The 26,504-nt window shown below is 39.2% G+C and overlaps 3 protein-coding genes across 3 annotated transcripts; 1 reads left to right on the top strand and 2 right to left on the bottom strand.

Annotated features, from left to right (window-relative positions):
* Positions 1-398: 398 nt before the first annotated feature.
* On the bottom strand, positions 399-3,659 carry ropn1l (rhophilin associated tail protein 1-like). Its single transcript, XM_058376784.1, has 5 exons — positions 3,529-3,659; positions 2,782-2,905; positions 2,530-2,691; positions 1,904-2,079; positions 399-932 (listed from the first exon to the last, which is right to left on the bottom strand). The coding sequence occupies exons 1-5, from the start codon at positions 3,657-3,659 to the stop codon at positions 878-880; spliced, it is 648 nt and encodes a 215-aa protein (XP_058232767.1). The 3' UTR covers positions 399-877.
* A 584-nt stretch (positions 3,660-4,243) lies between these two features.
* On the top strand, positions 4,244-6,734 carry ndufb4 (NADH:ubiquinone oxidoreductase subunit B4). The gene is made up of 3 exons (XM_058376874.1): positions 4,244-4,448; positions 5,021-5,164; positions 6,586-6,734. Exons 1-3 carry the CDS (start codon positions 4,272-4,274, stop codon positions 6,646-6,648), a joined length of 384 nt encoding a protein of 127 aa, XP_058232857.1. The 5' UTR covers positions 4,244-4,271; the 3' UTR covers positions 6,649-6,734.
* Positions 6,735-6,738: 4 nt separating this feature from the next.
* Positions 6,739-19,947, bottom strand: hgd (homogentisate 1,2-dioxygenase). The gene is made up of 14 exons (XM_058376873.1): positions 19,785-19,947; positions 19,136-19,207; positions 18,448-18,536; positions 17,293-17,398; positions 17,146-17,205; positions 16,981-17,072; positions 16,842-16,876; positions 16,073-16,152; positions 15,461-15,560; positions 15,252-15,376; positions 12,752-12,856; positions 9,402-9,528; positions 8,792-8,973; positions 6,739-7,061 (listed from the first exon to the last, which is right to left on the bottom strand). The coding sequence occupies exons 1-14, from the start codon at positions 19,797-19,799 to the stop codon at positions 6,918-6,920; spliced, it is 1,332 nt and encodes a 443-aa protein (XP_058232856.1). The 5' UTR covers positions 19,800-19,947; the 3' UTR covers positions 6,739-6,917.
* Between the last annotated feature and the right edge of the window lie 6,557 nt (positions 19,948-26,504).

Below are 26,504 nucleotides of genomic sequence, written 5' to 3'. Positions count from 1 at the left end.
TTTCAGGGGTTGGGCTCGGCCCCTTAGTTCCAGTGAAAGGAACTCTTAATGCTTCAGCTTCATACCAAGACATTTTGGACAATTTCATGCTCTTTGTGGGAACAGTTTGGGGATGACCCCTTCCTCTTCCAGCAGGACACACAGTCTCCACTCTAATTCATCCCAAAGGTGTTCTATGGGGTTGAGGTCAGGACTCTGTGCAGGCCAGTCAAGTTCCTCCACACCAAACTCACTCATCCATGTCTTTATGGACCTTGCTTTGGTCAGTGGTGTGCAGTCATGTTGGAACAGGAAGGGGTCATCCCCAAACTATACCCACAAAGAGCATGAAATTGTCCAAAATGTCTTGGCATGAAGCTGAAGCATTAAGAGATCCTTTTACTGGAACTAAGGGGCCGAGTCCAACCCCTGAAAAACAACACCTGAAATGTCCCAAAATTTTTGGCAATATAGTGTATAATATCAGTGACAGGAAGTAACTTATTTCATGATTCTTTAAAAAATCAAACACAGTAATTGTTGCCAAATTGCTGTGGTATAAGAGGAATAAAACATCAGGGTCATGTGTTTAGAGATAAAAAAACATCACAGTGCTGCATCACATGACCCTGCAGACCATTATGTGTTTTATTTTTGTATTGTTTTTTGTGTTTTTGCTGATTTCACAGAATCGTTTTCCACATCATTTCTGTCTTTTATTGTGTGTATTGCTAATCAGTGGAATTAACAAGCTGAGAACTCGAATACGTTTACTGAAACATGCCCAGGCTTTATAGGGTTAAAGGTTGAATGGTGCTTCATCATTAGTGCAGTTATATAAGACAGTTAAAGCCTAGGCTGAAGAGAGGATCTGAAAGCCATCTGTTCTCTCGCACCTCTACACATCGAGGTCAGTGAAATCAGCCGGCTGGACCATCCCACCTCGCCGTGTCCTAAAAACAGGAAAACACAGCAGCAGTAATTACTTTTACATACTGTATTCGTGTGTGTGTGTGTAAACACTTTACTGACTGAAATGACCGAATCTACACAGCACTCGTAATAAACTCTGTCCAGATGTGATCTGTGAACAACAATAACATTTCCAGGAAGTTGAAGATGTTTGGATGATGTCATACTTACAACAAACTGCAAACTCACCAGTTTATTGCAACACCGTCATCACCACTGAGGGAGAGAGTGTGTGTGTGAGTGTGTGTGTGAGTGTGTGAGTGTGTGTGTGAGTGTGTGTGTGAGTGAGTGAGGGAGTGTATGAGTGAGTGTGTGAGTGTGTGTATGTGAGTAAGAAGTGACCTGATCACTTTCTTCTCTTTCACTCTCTCACTCTTGCTCTATTGTTCTTTCTTTCTTTCTCTCTCTCTCCCCCCTTCTTGCACTCTCTTGTTCTCTCTCTCTCTCACACACAGAATTTCTCCAGAAACTCTTGATCAGATATCAGTGAATAATAAAGGCTGTAATGGGGTTCCCCATGGCGTTCCCCGGCGTTCCTCAGGGTTCTGTGTGTTTCCCGAGCAGTTTGTGGTGCTCATGTTTTTGTTTTGTGTGAGTTGATGACGATGTGATGTGTCCAGTTTGGGTCAGTTTATTTACTGCGCTCATCTCTTCCCGGTAAAACACGGATTCCCCTGATCTCACTTCCTGTTTTTATCTCCCAGAAAGCTCTGAGTTTTACCAAGCAGCTGAGGAACTCCAGCGTCACAACTTTATAACAGAGTTATATTTTAAACATGGTCATTTTTTAATCTTATTAACATCAGGAGAGAGAATAAAGAGCAGCTGCTGATGGGGCCATGTAGCTGCTGTAACATAATTGAGAACAGGAAGTATGTGTGTGTGTATGAGTGTTAGTGTGTATATGAGTGAGCGTGTGTGTGTGTGAGGGAGTGAGTGTGTGTGTACTCACACAGCCTCCTGCAGGCTGAACAGGAAGCGGTCAATCTCGTCCTGAGGAATGTCTCCGTCCAGCTGGGTCAGATACGTGTAGAGGCTGATGAAGGTGTTGAAGGAGATTCGAGCCGCTGCTCCCTCAGGGTCTTCACTCAGGATTTCACACGCAACCTTCAGAGCACTGATAATCGTCTACAGACACAATGACCACAATGACCACAGACCTGAAGCTATAGATTTATTCAAATCTATTATAATGTGAATTATTATATATATTTATATAAAGCACTTAGAAGTTTATTCATTTAAGCATTTTGTATGAGGAAATTGATGAAATATATAATATACTTTTTAACATATTTTTGAATAATTTTACAGTCAGAGTCTGGAGCATGTGAGAATAAGACTGAGAATTATTTCCTCAGAGTGAAATATTCCTACTTTATTAACTAATAGAATAATAACGTCATGCTCATGTCTTCAGTGAGATGGCTGAGTTTTCTGGTCCAATACTCCCACCATACGGCAGTTAGAGGAATTACACCCTGACTGAAGCACTAGCCCAGATATACACGAATCTGACTCTTATTTAATTACAGCAGGTGATCACGTGATGCCCATGAATAAATCTACACAACTCACTCCACCCAAAGCGCTGCACGCGAGAGCGAAGAAGTGCATCCAGTGGACCTGCGTGCTGAAGTTCCCGAGAGCGAGCAGGGTGTCCAGCTGTTCGGCTGGAAGACACAGACCTTTCCACTTCTGCTCTAACTCTTCTCTACCAACATTCTCCTTGGATGAAAGCTACTGAAGAAAAAACAAGTATGAATTTATTATCCAGGAGTTAAGTGTTACCTGTGTGATAAAAAAAAAATACACGTGGAACAGACCAACCTGTTTATGAAGCACTTTGAGGAGCCCTGGAGTGAGCGTGTGGTCAGTCTTCTGTCTTTCTGCAGATATTTCCAGCCTCTCTTTGACTGGAAGAGGCTGACCTTCAGAAAGAGCTGTGAAATAGCTGAAAAAAGATCAGTAACATTGATATGATGGACCGGACATCTGTTTATTTAAAGACACTAATTAAAAAATATATACACAAAAAATGTTTAGGTGTGTATTAAATTATGTTTCACAATAAATGTTTTAGAAGCAATAGAAAAAAACCCAACTTCAACAGCTTGCACATGAACTGAACAAATAGTTCCAACTGCTGTTTCAGTTCAAACTGATGAAGAAAATAGAAAAAGTAAAACTGATTACAATAATAATAATAATAATAATAATAATAATAATAATAATAATAATAAAATGTATTAAAAGTGTTGAATCAATAATAATTCTGTCACTGAAATACTGCCATTCTTGCACAAAAATAATTAGTAATTATTAAACAACTTCTTATAACCACTCATCTGCAAATCACAAGTATATATAATGCCCTTCTTCTGAAAGGTTATTGTTTCTACAGCTCATTCACAGGGTCTTAGACAGTTTTCTGTAAGGAGACGTTTATGTAAGAAGTCTCCATTGTCAGTGCTTTGTAACAGTCAGACATCATTAAAACTGCTGTGTATCTTTCAACAGTGATTCCACGTGACATGACAGAATCCCAGACTGAGGGTGAGGGTGTGTCAGACTCACGCAGCAGACCACTGCAGCACATCTGGAGGCTGTGTCCGAATAGCAGCTTTAGTGAACTGTTTGAGGATGTCCGGCAGCTCGGGAGGGATGTTGATCTGCTGAGAGCAGTACATCCGGTCAGGAAGAGGCATCGCGACTAAAGTAAGAAGACACACACACACACACACACACACACACAACTGTTAGCTACCTCCTGTCATTAAACTGACCGCTAATCTAACACAAATGTAAGAAAACTTACCAAAACTTCACGGAAACGATCTTTAAATCAGCCCAAATTCAACTGCCTATATACCACCTGCAGAGTGCCTCTTGTTTCTATAGTAACCTAGTATTTATATACCGTCTCCTAGAAACGACGAGGCCGGTGACGTCACGATATCTTTCTCCAACATTTTTTATTAAATACATTTTTATACAAGCCAGTTAAATTATAGTGTGCCTGTTAATAGACTGAAATATAAAGTTAAGTCATATTTAAATATTTACTAAATTATATTTTAAACTGTAACGCGTTGTATAGTGTGTGCGTGTGTGTGTGTGTGTGTGTGTGATTACGACATACATCCTATGTCATTTTGATTTAAAAATTTTTTTTACTAAAATTAGAAACAGTAAAGAATATTGGTAAAATGTTATTTCGTTCTGCGCATGCGCCCTGTTCATGGAAAACCTCGCGAGAACGCAACGTACCTGTGGACCAATCATATTGCTCTGTGTTTAATCAGCGACCGCCCGTAAACATGGCGGACTACAAGGAGGCACCTTTGGCGACTCGGCCACAAACATTAGATCCAGCGGAATATTTTAACGTTTCTCCCGAATATCGACGGGCGGAGGAGGAGCGGGCAGCGCTCAGGGCCCGGCTAAAGAGAGAATATCAGACAAGGCTGAATAATCCTCTGCGGAATGAGCTAATTGTGAGTGAGGAGAGGAAAACTGGGCTTTAGCTAGCTAGCTTAACTAGCCTAGTAAATAAAAGCTGCTAATAAATAAAAATGGAGACTAGGCTTCTTTCTTAGATATCTCGATTGAAGATTAATGAGTAGTTTAAAGGTGGAGACACACGACATTTGTAGTAGTTAAAAGATAATAAAGTTAATTTGTGAGTAATCGGAGAGTGACCTTGGTGCTAGTTGGTGTTAATAACATAGTTATTATCATTTAGTTCTGTTAGCAAACACACTTCAGTGTTTCTATAAACATGCTTTCTGTGTCGCTCTTTTTGAACATAAGACTGTTGCCAGATCTTTTCAAGGGAAAAAACGTGTTCAAAAACACGATTAAAGTCAGCGGGTAGTGTCAGAGCCTTATTTGCATATTCATACCCAGCTGCATAAACTAACGTTTTACAAAAGTTTAGATATGCAGGACTGGTTATAGACTGATTAATTAGGGCGGAGTTTGATCAGGTCCAGTTTAACCTGACTGGACTTCATTTTGATCATGTAAAGATTGTGCATTAATATTCTGTGTATTTTTGTTCTTGCAGGAGGACCCGGCGCTCGCCAGGTGGACGTACGCCCGTACTGAGCTGTATAACCACTTCAGACCTACACCCAAATCCTCCCTGATTGCCGGACTGATCGGAGTCGCTCCTCTCTTCGTCTTGTGCTATGTCTTGAAGACTGACCGCGTGAGTTGTGCTTAAAAGTTGTTGTTGTTGTTTTTCTTGGCTTTTAAGCCTTCTTCAAGTGCAAAGAAATGAGTAACGTTTATAGCACAGTGAGGATGAATTCTTAAATCTGTTTGGTCAGAAAGTCTGTGATATTTCTGTATATCAGAGCGACTTGGAAAGTAGTTCCAGCCATGACGTGAGCGACAGGTTTATATTAATTAAATTAAAGTTTTACAGCTCAGATACAGCGACTTGTACAGCAGACTTTCCATCTAATCTAAGACTAATAATAAACTGAATTAGAAGATGTGTTTAATAAAGACAGGTGAGATTTACTTAACATTTATGACCAGATTCTCGGTTGTAAACAGATCTGTAACAGTCATGGTACTGTGAATTCTCCAGGACAGAGGAGTTTACACTTTCTGGTTTTTGGTAAAATAGCAGTCTGTGTGTGTGTGTGTTTTTTTTTTTTGTTTGTTTTTTTTGTTTTCTGAGGGAAAGAGAGAAATTGAAGCTGAACTATCTGCTCCGTCACTCTGCTTTTACTGCAGCTACAGAAACTGAACTGCTCCTCTCTGCCTCTCTGTGCTCGAGCATGAGCAAAACTGCGTCTCGTGAGAAAGAAATGAGTTTCCTGTGGTTCTGTATGTACAGTAAACCTTTTAACTGCGTGAGGTGGTGCTGAGTGTTTAGCAGGGTCAATAAAACCAGGGCAAAATCTTCTCAACTGTAGTATAAAGTAACAGTAATTTATCGCACTGTGATTAAGGATTTTTTAATAGGCTTTAAAACAATTTGCTGCTCTGATTGGTTGTTAACAATTTCTTCTTCTAGTGCAATTGTGAGCTCCATCTTCAAGTGCTATTTAAAGACTAGAGATTCTTTAGCTATTTCTCCAACAATCTGATTGGGTGAAAATGTTTCAGCAGCTTTGTGCCTGAGAGACTGGACCAGGATCTGAGACGAGGGAATATTTATTCAACAAGCACTCATTCCTACACTTTATATTTGTACCTGAGATCTTATTAACACCAGATTCTGGGACTGTAACTCATTCCTGTGTTCAGATAAAGAAGTGTGAAGACATACAGTGCTGAATGTGTTGAAAGGATGTTCCACGGAGACATCCTGAAGGCGTCAGAAAAGTATAAAGCTTTAACTATGAAGGTTATAAAGCGCTGACACTGGAGACTCCTTCCCTAAAGCTATAAATAAAACATTTTGTTCTAATCCAGAACAGAAACCTTCCTGTTAATGAGCCGTTGCTAGAAAACAAGCATTCATAAAAAGCTGAGCTACAGTCAGAGCTGCTGCCATAGAAATCTAATCAACAGCTTTCTGTGTTCATCTGTGTTCATCTTCATCATCATTCTGAGGTTTATGAGCACAGAGTAAGTGAAATTCAAGTTAGTAAAGTTGTCTTTGTGTCGTTTCAGGACAAGAGGGAGCAGCGCATCAAAGACGGGACGTACCAACGGCCATACAGACTCTCGTACTGACCTCTGACTCGTATTTCAGTTCAATCCTCGGCTCACGGTGTACATGTAACTATAAATAAACTTTACTGATGAAACAATAAGCGAGAGCAGTTTGTGTTGAATTCCATTTTATTGTAGCTTTATATGTCTATACTATCATACTTCCATCATATCATACGTCCCCACTTTGTTTGTTTATATCTGTGTGTATATATAAAGAGGATTAAACACATGAACCCTGACTCGTTAATGTAGGTCATTCAGGCTAGTTGCTCTGGACCGTGGCCTGTTTACATGCTGCCAGGTTTCCACTTTGGGTTGAAGTGTTTCTTCAGAGGCTCCCAGCACTTGTAGTAGCTCTTGTCCAGACGCTTGCACGTGTCCAGCCCCCACTTGGTGACTGCCATGCTAAAGGACGACTCAAACATGAAAGCCTGCAATGAAACCACAGAGAGAAAGAAATCACGTTAGATCTGCTCCACAGATGCAGGAGGTAGACTTTGGGGTTTCAGGAGAATCTAGTAAACTGTGCTGCTTGAGGCTTTTTCACATGAACTCATAGTCAGATCTCACAGCAGCACCTGGTCCTCATGACAACATCTACACATGGTTCTGACTCTCAGGAGCAGCGACCTCGCAGAACATCTCATTAATAAACTTCAGAGGGAGATGTTTATCAGCTTTTGTAGATGATGTAAGAATCAGCTTCACATACACACACACACACTGAGGATGTGGAGATAAAATACTAAACATTTTATTTATATTTCTAATTTTATTTTAAACTTCAAAACATCATTCTTTAATAAATATTTTTATTTTTTTATTAAATTATGGTTACAATGATTGGAGTGTTAAAGGTAATAACTCTGCTTCATCACTCCAGCCTGTTTATTTCCTGAAAATCATTTCAGAATATTATTGTGGTCTCTGTCAGCTCTTAGCTGTAGATATAAAACACACACACACATACATACATGATGGTAAACACACACTATGTATGAGCATGAAAAGGGTTATATCATGTTATAAGAAGTCGCCTAAGGCCTCCAGACAACCAGGGGCCCCATAATTTATTAAAAACATGCAAGATAATACTTATCTGTTTTTCACTGAACAGGTTTCTAAAAGGTTTCTATCACATCTTGTGGAGCGAAAACAATAAGAAATTGAGGAAACTACTAATGTCAGTTAGTGTGTGTGTGTGTGTGTGTGTATGTGGAGCAGGAAAAACAAATTCAAAACACAGGTAGGAAATGAGTGCTAATTTATTTAATCAGTTTCTTCACTTTTGTTTAAAAATAAAGGGAAAACAGTAATGGCTAACTAGCTAGCTGGTGTCTTGCCATTCTAGCTACATTAATGTTCGCCTTAGTTTTGTTGTCACGATTAAGCAGGGCTTTGTTTCTCGGAAGCTGATGTGTTACAGCAACGATGTAAACACTTTGCTGCTCTGATTGGTCGTTAATAATTTCACAAAGATTTCTTAACTGTTTGGTTCGTGTGTTTAGTCAAAGCCCCGGTTACGAGCTTCTAGTGCACTTGTGAGCTCCCTGTTGCGCTATTCAAGTGCTATTTAAAGACTAGAGATTGTTTAGATATTTCTACAACATTACAACCGTCTGATTGGGTGAAAATCTTTCAGCAGCTTTGTGTCCGAGGATCTAAGTCAAGGGCATTTTTATACAACTAGGACTCGTTCCTACGCTTTATATTTGTACCTCAGATCTTATTGATACCAGATACTGGGACAGTCAATCTGTGTTCAGATACAGAAGAGCGAAGGCCAACAGTGCTGAATGTGTATGAGTAATGGCTAACTAGCTAGCTAGTGTATTGCTATTCTTGATAGGATAATGTTAGCCTGCTGAATGATACAAGATTTTGTTGTTGTGACTGGGTGTGGCTGTTGGACTCTGTTGGGTTAAGATGTTTAGGCCTCAAATGTTCAGAAGCAGGCCAAAAACAATGAGAGAAGCCATCAGGTTTCCAGATGACGTAAGTGAAGTAAGTTAAATTGGACTGTTGAAGACTTAGCTTGCGGTCACAACTGTTCTCGATAAAGATCTGGACTTTTCCTTGCTGGAATTTTGTATAGGTAAGAAGACGGGACAGCAGTCAGAGCTTTGTTCGGGTTCCGGCTCACAGATGGGTTTGTACGTACCATGGTTCCCTCGGCCACTCTCTCGGGTTTGAGCTCGGCCGTACTGTTCTTCTCGAAACAGTCAGCGTCAGGGCCGTGAGGCGTCATCATGCTGTGTAGACTCGCTCCTCCGGGCTGGAAACCATCTTCCTTTGCCTCATAGTGACCCTTGATCAATCCCATGAACTCACTCATGCAGTTCCCTGAAACACACACAGGGGGGAGCTGTAACACAACAATCAGGCTTGGACCTTCTGGGGTCTTGAACACACAAAAAAGAGTGAAGTAAATACTGTGGGACAATAAAATGTACTTTTTCTTTATCTTTAAAAGATGACTTGTGGAGAAGAACGTTCCAGGCGTGGAATGTAAAATAAATAAATAAATAAAAGTATTTTAATTAATTATCTGATCATATTTCAGCACTGATGAGCTTTTAGTAACGTTTTTAAGTGATTTATCAGTAACACACACATTTCACACGTTTTTTATGCATTAGATTTGTAAATACATTTATATTGTATTAAATAATAATAAATAAATTCCACACAAAAACAATACACAAACATCGTACGGTTTTTTGAACCTGACGTCATTCCTGTGTGAAAATAATTCAGCTCTCCACACTCACTGTGATAGTACGGAGGTCTGAAGGTGTGATTCGCGACTCCCCAGCGAGGAGGGAAGATGACAAAATCAGCAATGGCCACCCCGGGGCGAGTGGATTTGGCCGTCAGGACAGTGAAAATGGACGGATCCTGAAAGAGAGAACCTCAGAAGTATAACAACTCGCAGAATAACGTCAGCTGTAACGTCCAGATGAAGGGCATTGGAGGAAAAAAAGGTTGGAGGTGTTTTTAGTATTTTACTGAACCCTGCCTACAAAACTGAGAGGGATTTCATTATGGATAAGTTCTGCTCTGATTATCTCTGCTTTTCTCTTCCTTAATGATCGACATGTAGAATGGAAACATTAGAATCATGTAGAAATATTTCAAACGTAAAATACTGAATAAAAAGAAGCAGAAGAACTGGATCTACTGTCCATGACGGTCAAGGAGAATAAAATTCTACTGTCCATGACAGTCACGAAACAAGTGACATGGAACTTCATGTCGTGTCACAGGAGCAGAATAAGAACAAAACCTGAAGTCAAGACATAAAAATAAAAATAAAGAGGTTCTGCTTCTCATAAAATGCTGGACACTAATATCAGTGTGTTTCTGGATTTAGATTCCTCTAGAATCAATGACCAGTTCAGGATTAGGTCATTTACAAGCAGTGTTGGGAAGGTTACTTTGGAAATGTAATAGGTCACAGATTACAGGTTCCTCTGTTTAAAATGTAATAAGTCGTGTAACTTTTCAATGACTTTATAAAAGTAAAGTAACTGATTACTTTTTGATTACTTTTAAGTTTCTAAAGGATATTTTCAACTAAACCATTTCCAAACATTTATCCCAGGCAGGGTTAACCTTACAGTAGAACTCAACTCTGTTTACTGTTAGAATTTTAAATCTTTCATCTCTTGAATTAAGATTATATTAATTTCATTTTAAACCCAGCCACAAAACCAGACTTCAGAACAAAACCTGTTTAATACTGTTTTAGGAATCAGATCTTTGCATAGCTATGACAGGACACACTGGCAAGTAACAATGCCTTGGAAAAAAAACATAATCTGTAAAGAGTCATCATAATGTACACTACAGCGCTAAAATAACTGAGTTATATTAGATCTGACACCAACACATTTACAAGGAGGAAAAGTGTGAGATATATATTTTTCTGTCAAAGGGTTCAGAAATAGAAGTGTGCCTGGTAAAGGGAGCTAGCCAGCAGGGACGATTTTAGGATTTTCATTTGAGGGTATAATAGTAAAATGAGGGTATAATAGTAAAAATAAATAAATAAAAAATAAATAAATAATAAAATAAAATAAAATAAAGGTTTGACTAACAGGGTAGGATGGTAAACTTAATGCTTAATGCAGGATGGTAAACTGTATTACATAGATGTGTATAACATTTGAGTATTGAACAAGACAAATACGAGTCTTCCTGATCACACACACGCACACGCGCACACACTCACACACACACACACACTCACACTCACACACACTCACACACACACTCACTCTCACACTCACACACACACTCACTCTCACACTCACACACACACTCACACACACACACACACTCACACTCACACACACACACACACACTCACACACACTCACACACACACTCACACTCACACTCACTCTCACACACACTCACACACACACTCACACTCACTCATACACACACACACACACACTCACACACACACTCACACTCACTCTCACACTCACACACACACGCACACACTCACACACACACTCACACTCACACTCACACTCACTCTCACACACACACTCACACTCACACACACACTCACTCTCACACTCACACACACACTCACACTCACTCTCACACTCACACACACTCACACACACTCACACTCACTCTCACACTCACACACACACACACTTGTCCTCTGATCCTCGCTCTGTGACGCACTCACACACACACACACACACACACCCTCACACTCTCACACACACCCTCTCACACACACACACACTTGTCCTCTGATCCTCGCTCTGTGACTCCGCGGTCTGCGGATTGAAGAACGCGCTGAAAGAGGGGGAGGAGCCGAAAGTCAGCCGGAGTTTTCATATGAAATGTAAAATGGACTGAGGAGGTCACTTATTCGTGTACAGTTTATGGACAATCGCAGAATTTTAGGGTTGCTTTAAAATGGCCTAGCGACGCCCATGGCTAGCAGACTAGCTAATTTGTGGTGAATGTTATGAATACAGGTCTTGAGTACACTGTGGGCTCGATGAATGCGCAGGCGCGTTTTAGTGGATTTTTTTCCACAGAGCAGCTTCAGTAAATCAACTGACCACTCCGTCACTTTTTATTATACAGAAACGAGTAATATATCATTCCAAACTAAAGGGTCTGTTTTTATTTCTGTATACAAATGACAAAAATTTTACAATTTAAATATATTATAAAATAAAGAAAGGCCAGGTTCCATACCTGCAGATGCTTCCTCAGGTTCAACATTGAAGCCTTTGATACTGAAAGCATTTTAACAGCCGGGAAACTAATTTCCCCCTGAACTGTTATATTTGCCCCTTATTGGATTTCAGGATGAAATTATTTTTAAATTTCCAGGACTTTTGGAATCAGTCGCCATGGTGGTCACTCTCAGACAGTGTATTGGCCTAAAGCTTTCCGCGGCAATGTGGATTAATGTAATTGGCAGACGCTCCGCAAATTCAAACCAGAGAACCAATCAGAATCCTCAGAATAGCACCGCTTTAACAAACTCGAACAACAAATTAATATTTATTCAACATATACTAGTTTTTTAAAGAAAATATTCAGATGTAACTCTATTTGTAATCTTTAACATTTTCATAAGTAACTGTAATTTTAATTACGTATTTTTCTAAGTAACTGTAACGAGTTACTGTTACATTTATTTTGTAATTAAGTTACGTAACGCCGTTACATGTAACTAGTTACTCCCCAACACTGTTTACAAGTGGATTCTAGCTAGAAAGTGTGAAACACACACTTACCCATGCTAACCAGCTAACATTTCCGTTCTCAAAACAGTAGGCTGCCCCCTAGTGGACTAACAGAGACTTGCTGTTCTGGTCCACAAAACTGAATAACCATCAGTTAAATGAAAATCTGAATATTTTGCATTTGAATTTATTATAAATAGCTGAAACACATCTCCACTTCAGTGTGGATTATGTCAAGAAAAAAAGGTCAATTTATGTCAAAGGTTTCACATTTTCACGTGATACGCGTCGGTCAGTTCACGCTGTGGACCGAACCATGGCCTTCATCGGGCCCGATGTGTGTTTGACACCCTGATCTTCACCTCATCTGTAATGAAATGACTTTTACTCACAGCGTGATCGAACGCTACACAGTTGATGACCATGAAGTTGTCCAGGTTGTATTTGTAGGGAGTGTAGTTTCCGTGCCAGGCCACCACGTTAAAGGGGGAAAAGTCCTGCGGAGAAAAACAGACAGATCATGAACACAGCCTGGGTTTCCTTTGTTCCTTCATTTATTCCACAAATATGTGTGTGTGTATGTGTGTGTGTGTGTGTGTGTGCTGTCAGTGTTGTTCAGAATCCAGGCCAGTGTCTGCTTTAAAACACGTGAAACAGTTGTTACGTTTCTTAACACATCCACTTAACACTCCGAGTACAACTTTCTTTTATCTCTTCTTTTTATTTATTTATTTATTTTTTACAAACTTCTTCTATTTTCCTGCCAGGAATGAAATTGTGAAGTGGATTTATAGTGGAGATATGTCTTCATTGTGATTGTTAAAAAGAAAAGAAGAAGAAGAAGAAGAAGAAGAAAAAACCCAGCAATTTTATAAAGTCCTCTGTTGAAAATGTTGTCGTGAAAAAACGGTGAATGGTGGCTGTAAAATCAATATAATTCATTACAGCCATTACAGCCAAGACTACCTGCAGGTCTGACCCTCGTTACACACACACACACACACACACACACACACACACAGAGAAAACTTGAGGCACAAACTCAAATAAATACACATTTAAAGAGTAGTCTGTCTCTGTGTGTGTGTGTGTGTCTCTCTCTCTCTCTGGTGTGTGTGTGTGTGTGTTTTCTCCATTTTTTCCTTTTCACTGTTATATACATTCTCACAAAGACATTCTCTCCTCACACCCTGGGTGCTTCCTGGACCCTGATGTTTGTAATCTCACAGACATTACTGCTTGCAGGATAACTCCACCAGACTTGATTAAAACGGAGAAAAAAACACTCATACACACAAAACACAAACAGATTGGCCCAGTCAAGCAAATAATAAGTTAATTCGAGCAATTTCAGCGCTCAGCTGGAGAGCAGAACAGCAGGACGAGACAGCAACGGCTCCCTCCAGACGCCGTCCGACAACCTCGTATAGAAATAAATAAATATATACACACTTCAGGAGGGAAACGGAGTGGACGAATTCTGCCCCAACACCACCACCACCACCATTAATAATAATAATAATAATAATGATGATGATAATAATAATCCCACGTCATAATATCTGATGAGGTATTGTAATAAAGAGAAGATCTCATCCCTCTGACGGTTAATAAAATTCTCCCGCCGCACGTCGATCCGATTACACACGCAACAGGAAGCTGGAGGAAAATCATTTCCGAGGAAAATTTGCTGAAACGAACGCTTGAGTCAGGAAATAGTTTCCAGATGGAAAGATTTATGCTGTGAAAATGCTGATGATTCTGACGTTGGCTAATTAAACTTAATTACAACCTAAGGATTAACAAAGATGAGCTCGCTGATCCTTTAACGCAATATAGAACGAGTTTATTGTCGAGGAAACAACAGGTCGTGTAAATAAGCAGAAAAAGAAGAGGGAAAATAACTATTACAATTATTTTCCTAAAAATGTCTTAATAATGAATTAATTAAATTTTTATGAAATAAAAATTAAAAAATTTTTACCAGGTGATTTAATAATGTCTGAATTAGACAGGATTTTGAGGGAGAGAAGAAGAGAATTAAACATTTTCTGATTTTTATTAAATGAATATAACCAACTATAATTAATTATAATGGTATTAATTATATCCTATATGCTGTATTACAGAGGTTATTATTATTTAAAGTCAGTTTCACTTTAAAAAATTTTTAGTGAGCAATAAGGAATCTATGTCTTGTTTTAATAACAATATTTTTATGTTATATTGTTATAAAGGGTTTATAATGAGATGTAATTAATTAGTAGATATTTCTTTAATTTTTGCGTTTAAAGTTTGTCATTCAGAATTCCTTTTGTCACTGACGATGTCATTAATTAACGTGTGTTGTTAATTCATCACATCATATATTATCATTATCACAATTTAATTCTGTCACACTGTCTTTCAAATCTAATTAGAGAGAATTAAGGGTTACATATATATATATATATATATATGGGTTATTTATTTATTTATTTATTTAATTTTTTTATTGAAACCAAAGCTGATGATGTCACAGTACGCTTCACAGCTGACCAATCAGTTTTATGCTCACGTCTTTCCTATTTTTCTCCTTTTCTTTTCTCACACAAGGTTTTTAAATTCTTTTATTGTTTTTTATTGTTTCTTTTTTTTTTAGCTTCTGTAACTTTCTCTCATGCTTTTTTAATTTTTCCCTCCTTTGGAAATCATTCATTTCTATTGGTTTACCTCACAAAGAAAGAAAGAAAGAAAGAAAGAAAGAAAGAAAGAAAGAAAGAAAGAAAGAAAGAAAGAAAGAAAGAAAGAAAGAAAGAAAGAAAGAAAGAAAGAAAGAAAGAAAGAAAGAAAGAAAGAAAGAAAGAAAGAAAGAAAGAGATCAGAATTTGAACCCCTGATGATGTCATGTACCTGTTGACAGGTGAAGAGTTTCCCCTGGTACTTGTTGATGACGGTGTATCCACTGGTTACGGTCCGATCCTCAAACCATGCCACAGGAGTCAGGAAGTCTCGGGGATTAGCAAGTCCGTTAGCTCCTGAAATCATTACAGGAAACATTGATGAACCTACAAATACATTTATATCCATGAAGAAGAGAATGAATGACATGGAGGCGGTACCTATAGGTCCGAGGTCCGGCAGCTCGAAGTGAGCTCCAAATACCTCCAGGATGTAACCTCTGGTCTCACCAAACACGTCCACGCTGAAACGGACGCCGCTCTACAGCAGGACAAAACACCGGGAAGAATGAACTCACGTTTGTAAACAAGTTGTGTGAAGAATTTTATAACTATTACAGTTTTTATTTATTACATTAGTATTATTTTATCCGTTTCTCGTTACTTTTAATCTTGTTGGATTTCTGTGCAACAACTTTTTCTCACTTATACTATAGCAGCTATAAATAAACAGTCGCTCCCTCACCAGCCTCTCTTTATTCTCTCTCTTAAAGAATTAAAAAAAAATTCAAAGAAGTGTAGAAACTCCTCTGTCCTGGAGATGTCAGAAAACCTAAAGTGTCACCTCTGACTGTTACCGAGCGCTGACACTGGAGACTCCTTCCTTACACAATAAACAATATGATATTATATCAGAACGAGCGCATGGACATAACCCTGTGATTTGCAGCTTTCAGAGAAAACACATCATCACCTTCCAACCAATTAGAATCCAGAACTCAGCAGAGCTGTGGTGTAAGAATAAAAACATAACACGTCTGTTTTAAGACCCACCTGAATGACGCAGATCTCATTCGGCTCCACCATCATCTTCCCGAACTCAGTGGTGACCAAGATTTCACCTTGTTGCGGCACTAAAACAAACGTTATACGGCAAACACCAGGATTAACACAACACCCACTTCTACACTATATTGCCAAAGTTTTGGGACACCCCTCCAGATCATTGAGTTCAGGTGTTGTTTTTCAGGGGCTGGGCTCGGCCCCTTAGTTCCAGTAAAAGGAACTCTTAATGCTTCAGCTTCATACCAAGACATTCTGGACAATTTCATGCTCTTTGTGGGAACAGTTTGGAGCTGACCCCTTCCTGTTCCAACATGACTGCACACCACTGACCAAAGCAAGATCCATAAAGACATGGATGAGTGAGTTTGGTGTGGAGGAACTTGACTGGCCTGCACAGAGTCCTGACCTCAACCCCATAGAACACCTTTGTGATGAATTAGAGTGGAGACTGTGAGACAGACCTTCTCGTCCAACATCAGTGCCTGACCTCACAAATGCGCTTCTAGAGGAATGGTCAAAAATTCCCATTAACACACTCCTAAACCTTGTGGAAAGCCTTCCCAGAAGAGTTGACTCGCAGTCTCGCAATGGGATACTGTTATAGATGCAAAGGGCGGGACAACTCCATATTACATTCATGTGCATGTAAAGGCAAACGTCCCAAAACTTTTGGCAATACAGTGTATATATTCCTGCCATGAAGAAGAAGCTAATTTACAGCCATGAGCAAGCGTATAACTGCATCATGAGACCATACCAATGAGGAAATCTCCATCCGAGTTCTGGAAGCACCTAGGAATGAAAAGAGTTGAGTGAGTTTCTTGTTGTTTAGAATATTTTTGTGTTAGTGACTCAGCTGGGAATCTTTCTATGATTTATTTGAATAGATCACTGACCTGTCAATCATAGACGTGTTGCAGGTGTATATGTGGATGGCGATCCCATTGCGAGACTTCGAGTCTCCGGCACCACAGATAGTGTGCAGACCCTAAAACAAAAAGAATTAAATCCTACACACACACACACACACACAGGAAAGAGTTTATATGTTTTGAGCTTACCTCTATAAAATCCACCTTCTTCTCCAGAGCTTTAGTGATGGTAAACGGCATCCATCGAAGCTTTCATGAGTGAAAAAACAATCAGATAAAATAAAAAATAAAAGGGCCATGAAAAGATATTGAAATATCTAAAGATGTTAGAATTACCTGGTTGGGATCAGGTTCTACTTCATTCCAGTCTTCAGTGAGGTTTCCACGGGTGAAGGAAGTGAAGGGTCTGTGCTGAACAGAAGGAAGTATACGGTATAGCCAGCTGTAATCACACACACACACACACACACACATAAACACACACACACACATTTAAATGTTTGGATAATACTTTTAGGATGCAAAAAGTCAATATTTTTTATTTAAAGCAGACTTTCTCATTACATCAAACAGATTTCTGGGTGTGGCTACAAATAATCAGCTACCTGAGATGTCACAAAATATACTCCATGCCTCTATATATATATATATATTATTAGCTCAGGACCTCCCAAAATATGGGTCTAGCTACTTGAAAATATGAAGCGACGGATTCAGTGAAATGAGAGAATTTATAAAAACAAACACAAATTTATGATGAAACATTTTATTAAACATGGATTTCCATTAACGAAGAGAAACTAAAACGAGGAGAAACTCCAGAGTTTCAGACAAAACACTGAACCTTTAAAACATTTAGATGCAAAATCTGTGTGCGAATGTTTTTATCTAGTTAGCTAGCTCCCTAAATCTTATCTGTGCTAGTTAAATATTCAGACAGTTTTACTGATGTAAATAAAGACACTGATACTGAAATAACTAGCTAACTAATAATGGTGGACAAGGTACTATATACACAGATCAGCCATAACATTATGACCACCTGCCTAATATTGTGTTGGTCCGCCTTTGTGCTGCCAAAACAGCCCTGACCTCTCCAGACATGGACTCCACTAGATCCCTGAAGGTGTGCTGTGGTATCTGGCACCAAGGTGTTAGCAGCAGATCCTTTAAGTCCTGTAAGTTGCGAGGTGGGGCCTACACTGACCACTGCAGACCGGGAACACCCCACAAGAGCTGCAGTTTTGGAGATGCTCTCACCCAGTGGTCTAGCCATCACAATTTAATCCATCATCAAACTCACTCAAATCCTTACGCTTGTCCATTTTTCCTGCTTCTAACATCAACTTTGAGGACAAAATGTTCACTAATATATCCCACCCACTAACAGGGGCCATGATGAGGAGATCAGTCTTATTCACTTCACCGGTCAGTGGTAAGAGTGTTACAGCCGATCAGTGTACATATACACATACACAGTTATTGATATACCTCCGCTTATTGGTTCCTCGAGGGCAGGTGAAGGCCGAGCCTGAGAGCTGCTCAGCATACAATCCATACGGACACACCTGTGGATTGTTCTAGAAAAAATGTAACATTAGTTAGTAGCATAGTATTTTTAACTTTAACAGTAGAGTAGTTTTAGTCATTAAGCAGCTTGACTGAAATTTAGATCTAGATTAGCTCGATTTTACACTTCGTCCATGTTGAAGTGGGTGGGCCCAAAAAAAAAACATTAGGTGACCAGTAACATGTCAATCACTCCTCTAAAATGTAACGGAGTGAACATATATGACTTAGAATACAGATTATCATAAAAATGAAGTATTCACTCCCCTTGAAGTGTCACGTGTGTGTTAACGTGGGGGTATGTTCAACATGGGGACAGTTTTTAAGCTGTAAATATTGTAATCTTTGAACATTTCATCTGAGAGACCTTGCTGTTTTATAACCCTGAGTTTATCTCTCTATTTTGCCCCTAAAGTGGAATAACGGTGACACGCTCATGTTTTATTACCTTCCACTTCATTTATGAATCCTGATTCAGAAGTCACGTGATGATAACCTGTCCTGAGTCTTGTGGATATGTTTGTAGACTATTTTCACTAAAATGCTTGACATGAGGACACTGAACAGAAATGATATGAAAGAATAAAAACACTGTGTTTATGGTAGTTACCTGGCCTTCAGGTAGAGCCCCGGGACAGCGCGGATCCTCTGAGGAAAACTCGTTGCCAAATCCACTCAGGTACTAAAGTGAAAAAATGTAAAGTTGAGAAGATTATTTGCATACAACACAACATCTGTAGAGGGTATGTGGGGATTCAGGGGGGTCGATAAATTCGAGCTGAGTCATGCTGGATGTGCATTTGCAAAAGGGGGCTGGACAAAGTCCAGAGGAGTTAGGATACTGGACATGTCGCAACATCACAGGTTTAGTTTTAAAAGAGTGTTTTGCATGATTTTCCCTCAACCAAACTATTTATAAAACATCATAAAGTCAAATTAAAAAAGAAAACGAATCCACGAGATTTTGATGCGTGATGCAAATTTTTGAAATAAATAAAACTCACTAAAAAACATTCAAAATGTTTGAAATATATTTAGATATACACCGCATATAATCGGTTTTACTTCCTGCACCGAGATGAAAGTTCAGCGCGAGCACACAACATCTGGGCTGCCGATGTTTTTCCTGCGTTCTGATTGGCTAACCAGGAACGCCCCTAACGCTTCACACATCACAACCGCACAAAAATACCGTGCAAGAGAAATATTATGCGTTATTTTATCGCGATCAAATTATGTACCGTGTGCGCGTGACTCACCTTCAGCCCAGCCATCGCGCGCGCTTGGTTAAAAGTTTACAAAAAGATAGAAGAGGTAGTTTATAACAGCCTTCAGAGACTTTGTCCCACCTCACATCAGCTCCACCGAGAGAGAGAGAGAGAGAGAGAGAGAGAGAGAGAAAGGGCGAGACAGAAAGAGAGTGAGAGAGCGGCTGAATTTATACTTTTCTCAATATGGGTTTAATTAAGCTCAGACTGCACGTGACGTCAGCAGTTTTTCAGTGGGTGGAGAGGTTAGCTGGTCACTCGAGAGGTGTGCAAACAAATGTCTTTACCAGTAGCCAAGATAAACTTGCCAGGACAGGACTTGATCACAGTCACGTCTCATGACACGTTTCTGGAGCATGAATTAAAGCTGGATAAATTCTTTACATCGTGTCTAAAATAAAAATAAATCAATCAATCAAATAACTGCAATATTCAGTACAGGTACATTCTGGTTCTTCAGTGTAAACATATGAACAGTGTTCAATGTATTTTAAAAGTAAACCCAGTCTTCATCATCCTCTTTCATTCATCACACCAGGATCTCTTCAGCATGTACAAAGAATGACCGAGTCCTGACACTGGAGACTCCTTCTGAACTGGTCAGAAGGTGTTGAGGAATTTTCTAGAACTCAAAGCTTTATATTAATGCATTTCTTCTCATGCATTATAGCAGCAGCTCCTTCTCAGGGGGAGGAGTCTCCACTCAAATGGACTTTCAAAACATCTGTAATCGTTGATATGGTGACGATTTTTTCAGGGACATGCTGGCTTAATATTTACAGAAGGAGTCTCCAGTGTCAGCCCTGGTAACAGTCTGTAACTTTTCTAACATCTTCAGGACAGAAGAGTTTACACTTTTTTTTGCGGTTTCTCAGTAAGCTGCAATTTTATTTATTTTATTAACCTAATCTTAGATAGAATAAAGAGAGGCTGGTGAGGGAACGACTGTTTGTAGCTGCTGTAACATAAGTGACAACAGGAACTGACTTGTCTGAGAATGTTCAGCAACGTTGCAAAAAACACATTATTCTTTAATAAATAACATTTATAATAGTCAGTAAATTGATGTGGTGTAAGAAAAAATGAAACGCAACCATGTTTTATTCTTCACATTAGAAACACAAATTAATTCTTATTGACTTTTTTGTTTTGCTTTCAGACCAGATGCTGCTGTGTGGATGTGCTTGATGAGACTGGAGACCTTGAGAAGCTTCCACAACATTAAATGTGGAATTATAAAGTTCTAAAGTTCTAAATTGTAACTGCTGTCAAATTGCTGAGGTATAAGAGGAATGAAACACTTCATTGTGATGTGCTGTAACAGGAAAATAATCAGCTTGTTGGTGGTATCAGTAGCTCTGCTTCATCACACAGCCCTGTTTTGAGAATTTTCTTAGTTCTAAGCTCCAAAGACATGCACAAGATTTCTAATGGTATTATCCTAAAAACATCTACACGTGTACTGAGTTACATTTCCAGTCCGTTTGTTCAGTTCCATTTGTTCGGCACCTGTTCTCGGAGAGTGTGTGCTTCTTGCGTTTGATTTCCTCCAGTCTGTATGCATGAAGCTAATATGTCCCAATTTCTATTATGCCTCAAACCCCATGTGTCATGTGCAGCGTGGAACATGATCCTCAATCCAGGAGCGTTCAGTTCTGTTTCAGCTCTCGGCCAGGTAATCAGCAGCTCTTCAGCCCCTGATTGCCTGGTCTGTGTGTCTCAGAAGCTGGAACCTGGTCTGGAACTGAACTTCTGCTGGTTATGCATTGAATTTCCCCTGCTGTGCTTTATTTATGCCTTTCATCATCATGCAGAATCAATTTTCCTCCTTCATTCCCCCCACGCTACGCCCTCCGTGCCCTTCCTCTCGTTGTGTTCCGAGGTAAATGGGTCATTTGACAAGAAAAGGAGGGGGGGATACACCATTTTACTTCCAGAAAGCGAAATTTCAAACAATCTTTCTTGCCGGCTTTTGAATGGCTTTTGGAAAGAGACACTTTGATGGGACATTGTGTTGTGCAATCTCAGCCTGTAAAGAGATTTTCTTAAACATGTTTTGGGTGATGCTTCAAATCTGCAGGAGAAATTTGTAATATTTGTTTAAAAAAATAAATAATGCAACTAAAATGACTAATAAATAGCACTTTATAGGTTCTAGGGTTCTAGTCTAGACCAGAATAAATAATCTAATCATGAATTTGCGAGAAAAACAAGAAATATTTTTTTCAGTCAGCCATTTCTCTTTTTTGGGGGGTTTGTTGTTATTATCAATGTTTCTAGATTATTCTCTATGCCATACAGGCCTATAGCACATACAATAAATATTTGTTTTTATTTTTATTTAGATGTTTCGAGAATGAACAGATTTTGCACTCAGTAATATTTACTGTCATCATGATTTGTTGAAATTTGACACAAATTTAATCATTCAGTTATTAAAGCTAAAAAAAAAAAAAAAAAGATATTAGGAACCATAAATTCCACTAACACTTTAAACATTTGGTCAATTAATTTTATTCTTAAAGATTCTTATGTGATTTAAAAGTGATGTCTGTTTTAAGTGAATTAAAAACCAGACTAAAAGCTAATTTTGTTACTCTCTCTTATTATAAGGTTTATCTCTGTATCATATTGAGAAATTTTAGCTTTTTTTTAAATAATAGAGTGTTTAAGATTGTAAATGTTCTTGCTAATTGGTTTTGTTGGAAAAGAAGGTAGCGTTTTCATGCAGTGACCCACATCCTGCATGTTTCTTACAGCGACAGAGGAATAAACCCCGAGTGAAGCGTGCAGCTGCATCCAGTCCCCCGCTGGCCTGCAGTTTACAGCCGGCGCTCAAAAGCCTAATGACGGAAAATACCTCGAGCCAGTCTATGGAAATTGATCTGCACCTCAGGGGGAGAAAAATGACTGAATTAAATGTTTTTTTTTTCTAAACGTATATAGGATACACTGCACTGTTCCTCATCTGGAAGGAAAGAAAAGGAAATTCAGCACTGTGTTTCAGGCTCAGAGCAATCCGATACGAGGCTACAGGCACACCTCCATCATTTGAACAAAACTACATGCTGATAAATAGGTTGGAAATGAACCTCCTGGCTGGCTTGCTTTTCTATCCATCAGATCAGGGTGTTAGATTGGAGTCCTGCCATGAAGATCAGATAGAGATTTTGCACACGAGAGTCAGGATTTCTGTAGAGAAAGAAAAAGATTATTTCTGAAATCCAAATAACTGTTTCAGAGCTTTTTAATTGATGTTTTTTTAGTCACCATGATGATATTTATAGACAAATTACCAAAAATGGATTTTGAGATATTCTCTCTTTAAGTTTATAGTTTGATATGAAGGTTTTAATGACTCATCCTGTACAGGACTTGTGAGTATCCAATTAAATGCTCTCTATAACATATAGGGGGTGTGTCTTGCTCTACAGTAGCAGCTCGTTACCATCAGTGGCCCCGATGCTCAACCTTGCCTCCAAAAACATGCACCATCTCACCATCGTCCACGTTAAAGGGGGTGAAGGTGGTGATTATCCACAGATTTAAAAAAGGTAAGGTTCTCGTTAACGTCTTTGCTGTTCTCCATGTTTAGCATCCTAGTTTGCTAAGTGCATTTAGACGTACCTCAAAGTCAAAGTCAAAGTCAAAGAAGCTTTATTGCCACTTCAACCATATATAGCTGATGCAGTACACAGTGAAGTGAAACAACGTTCCTCCTAGACCAGAGGTGCTACACAGAACACAGACAAAGTACAGTGATGCAGACAAACATAGAGTTATGACATAGAGATAAAAAATTAAACTATAATTTAAAAATTAAAATTAAACTAAAAAAATTAAACTATACTTAAGGTGCAGTCTTTAAGAACTAGACATACAACAGAAGTGCACAGGAAGACTAGACAAGACAAGACAAGACAAGACAGTGCAGACAAACAACATATAGGCCGACTTTGTGCAAGGCTGTTGGGCGAATCAGTCAAGCCCTTCTTCTACAGACCATCTCTCCAGCTTCCTGTTTGAATAGGAAACACGTCAGCATACGGACAAATCACGGCTCCCGTGAATTTAAAGGGTTTGATATGAAGAGCTTGTCTTTGTAATATTACTTAAAAGCCGCTCTAATGACTCTAATAACTCTGGAAAGTTCTTCCTCCGCATGTCACTTATTGTGTGCACTCACCTCCTACCACAGCAGCATCGCCACCACCTCCACTTACTTCTGATTAGATTTGCAGGGACGTCCACTATACCCTTTTAAAATGAAGTGCGTGCGGCCTTTCGGAGTGGACTCCCTCGCTCCATCTCTGTCTCTCTCTCTCTCTCTCTCTCTCTCGCTCACGCTCTCTCATGCGGGGGCTGTAATGTTATGCAAATGCAATAATACAGAGATAAAGACTGTTGAGGTACGCCATGCTCTAGTGGTTCAAGCCCTGGTGGATCCTCTGAGCTCACGCTAATGAGGAAGGAATTATTCTGGAGTCATTAAACAGCGCCCTCGCTGACATCTCTCCCCTCCATCGCCCACTCCGGCCATTAAAGCACTGTACACACACACACACACACAGACACAGGTTTCTTTTGGCTTGTTTGTCTGTCATAGTAAGGACCTTCCACTTTTCACACAGTTCAGCTCTTTTTTTTTATAATTTTTTAAAAAACAAACATTAAAAACAAAATGCCCCCAAAAGGCCAAACCTGTCAGATATTCCTATTCTTGTGGGGAAATTTGGTCCTCACTAAGATATAAAAGCACACACACACAAACACACACACACTAGTTTCTTACACATCAGAATGTCACCAAATAGAAAATTACACACTCCTCCCACGGAGAAAATTGCTTCAGAATCGTTTGGTTATACAGATGCATTTTGTTTAAAAAAAAAAGAAAGAAAAGAAACAAGGAGTAAACACACACACACACACACACATACACACACATACACACACATAATTACTTGAGATGGAGATTCCATTGTCAGTGGATTTCTCAGTTACATTAGACAAAATGACCAGAACGCAAAAAGACTACACTGGAGGATTGAGCAGAAATGATGAGAGTAAAGGTCTTTTCAGCTCTGATACACTCTCAGGACTAACACCAACGTTAGGATGATGCCATCAAAGGAGACATGGTTTTATCTTTAGTATGTATGTTTCACCTTTAAATATCTTAAGGTGCGTAAGATCATTATGTTTACTCTGAAACCAGGTAGCAGGTGAAAGTACAGAGATTGAAGTTTTTATCAGAAGTGATATCACACAGCCGAAGCAGCCGCAGGGACGAAAAGCTGAAAACGAGTCTTTCACACTCCCTGCAATCCTCTGTGGAGAAAAAAGTGTAAGGGAGGGATGTGAAAAAGAGAGAGAGACGTGATGAACGGAGTCACGTCAGACGGAGAATCTGAGTGTGACTCTGGCGTGACCTCGACATCCACGAATTTACTGCCTTTGACTTCCTCACCGCAGGAGAGCCACACACCTGTACACACAACAGGAATAAATCCAATATAGATTGCACAGCTTCCCTAAATGCCCCTCTGAACCCCTACAGAGCCGATCAGACCCTCAGCCAAAGATCTGAACGTTTTCCTCCCTGCGAATACGTCTGGAGAAGTCCCCGAGTCTCCCGGTCACCACGGACCTAATGATGTCCTCCGCTTTATCCTCTATAAAACCCCCAGGCTGCACTGCTGCACAGAAGAGAAATTACATTCGTAGCCGCTCTCACACAGGCGCACTTCTATCCCTCACACTGAGAACCAAATTAAAGCGTCCATACGCGATTCTGAAGACTGACCCCCTTTTCGCTGCGGAAAAATAAACATGATTAGAGTGAGACAGGGCGTCCCGATGAGCACAGAGACAGACGGAGAGAGGGACTGAATAAAATAAATGGCTTCACACGGAGGGCTGGACTCACCTGAACACTGCAGCCATTACCGTCACAGCAAAACACCTGAACAGCTATTTCTGACCCACGCAGGAAGCTAATTTCATTTGAGATGAAGTCCTCCAAGGACTGCTGGACATTATCTCTGATCTACCAGCTGAAGAAAAGGACACACCCACATATCCGAGCCTCATAAAATGTATCATATAATCTGCATATCTGACTGCTAACCAGACCTTTAAATGACATGAGCTGCAGGAAATGGTGCAGCTTTTCCGGACACACCACTTTAGTCCACTAGATGGCGGTAAAACCTCTGTTTTTTAACTTAAAATCTTTATTTGTTAGCACAAACATGATTGTCTGTTTTTATTTGGTGGTCAGTTTTAATATTTGATATAAATTCTCGGATGTACTAAATAATAAGTGACTAATAATAATAATAATAATAATAATAATAATAATAATAATAATAATAACAGCATAATGTCTAGGTACACATAAAAACAAAAACATATATTTATATTATATTCTACTATTGCACTCAAATCCATAAATATTGGCACCCTTTAAGAAAAATGATCAGAGATTATTTGCTAAAAAAAAAAAAAAAAAAAGAATAATAAACAATGCACTCAGACATATTTGTCCATCTTTAAGTCCAGAATTAAAACTCTTGTCTTTTCTCGTGCTGCTGAGTTTTGAGGGTTTTTTTCAGCCATCACTTTGCACGTCTGTTAAAAACTTAAAGCACTTTAAATTGGCTTTGTGTATAAAATGTGCTTTATTAGTAAATAAATAGCTAATAGCTT

This window comes from Hemibagrus wyckioides, linkage group LG23 (assembly GCF_019097595.1).
Source record: "Hemibagrus wyckioides isolate EC202008001 linkage group LG23, SWU_Hwy_1.0, whole genome shotgun sequence".
In the NCBI taxonomy this organism is placed as follows: Eukaryota; Metazoa; Chordata; class Actinopteri; order Siluriformes; family Bagridae; genus Hemibagrus; species Hemibagrus wyckioides.
Note: the sequence above shows the minus strand (reverse complement) of the source record. Positions and strands in the feature narration are given on the sequence as shown.

Excerpts from the sequence above, each read along its gene's own strand:
- ropn1l (XM_058376784.1), bottom strand. The coding sequence starts at position 3,659 with ATGCCTCTTCCTGACCGGATGTACTGCTCTCAGCAGATCAACATCCCT. Across the intron at positions 2,080-2,529 it reads CGTGCAGCGCTTTGGGTGGA|ACGATTATCAGTGCTCTGAA; the intron begins GTGAGTTGTGTA and ends TTGTGTCTGTAG. Across the intron at positions 933-1,903 it reads TTCAGCCTGCAGGAGGCTGT|GACACGGCGAGGTGGGATGG; the intron begins GTGAGTACACAC and ends TCCTGTTTTTAG.
- ndufb4 (XM_058376874.1), top strand. The coding sequence starts at position 4,272 with ATGGCGGACTACAAGGAGGCACCTTTGGCGACTCGGCCACAAACATTA. Across the intron at positions 4,449-5,020 it reads CTCTGCGGAATGAGCTAATT|GAGGACCCGGCGCTCGCCAG; the intron begins GTGAGTGAGGAG and ends TTGTTCTTGCAG. Across the intron at positions 5,165-6,585 it reads ATGTCTTGAAGACTGACCGC|GACAAGAGGGAGCAGCGCAT; the intron begins GTGAGTTGTGCT and ends GTGTCGTTTCAG.
- hgd (XM_058376873.1), bottom strand. Across the intron at positions 12,857-15,251 it reads AACTCTTCACCTGTCAACAG|GACTTTTCCCCCTTTAACGT; the intron begins GTACATGACATC and ends TTTTCTCCGCAG. Across the intron at positions 8,974-9,401 it reads CAGACCTCCGTACTATCACA|GGAACTGCATGAGTGAGTTC; the intron begins GTGAGTGTGGAG and ends TGTGTGTTTCAG.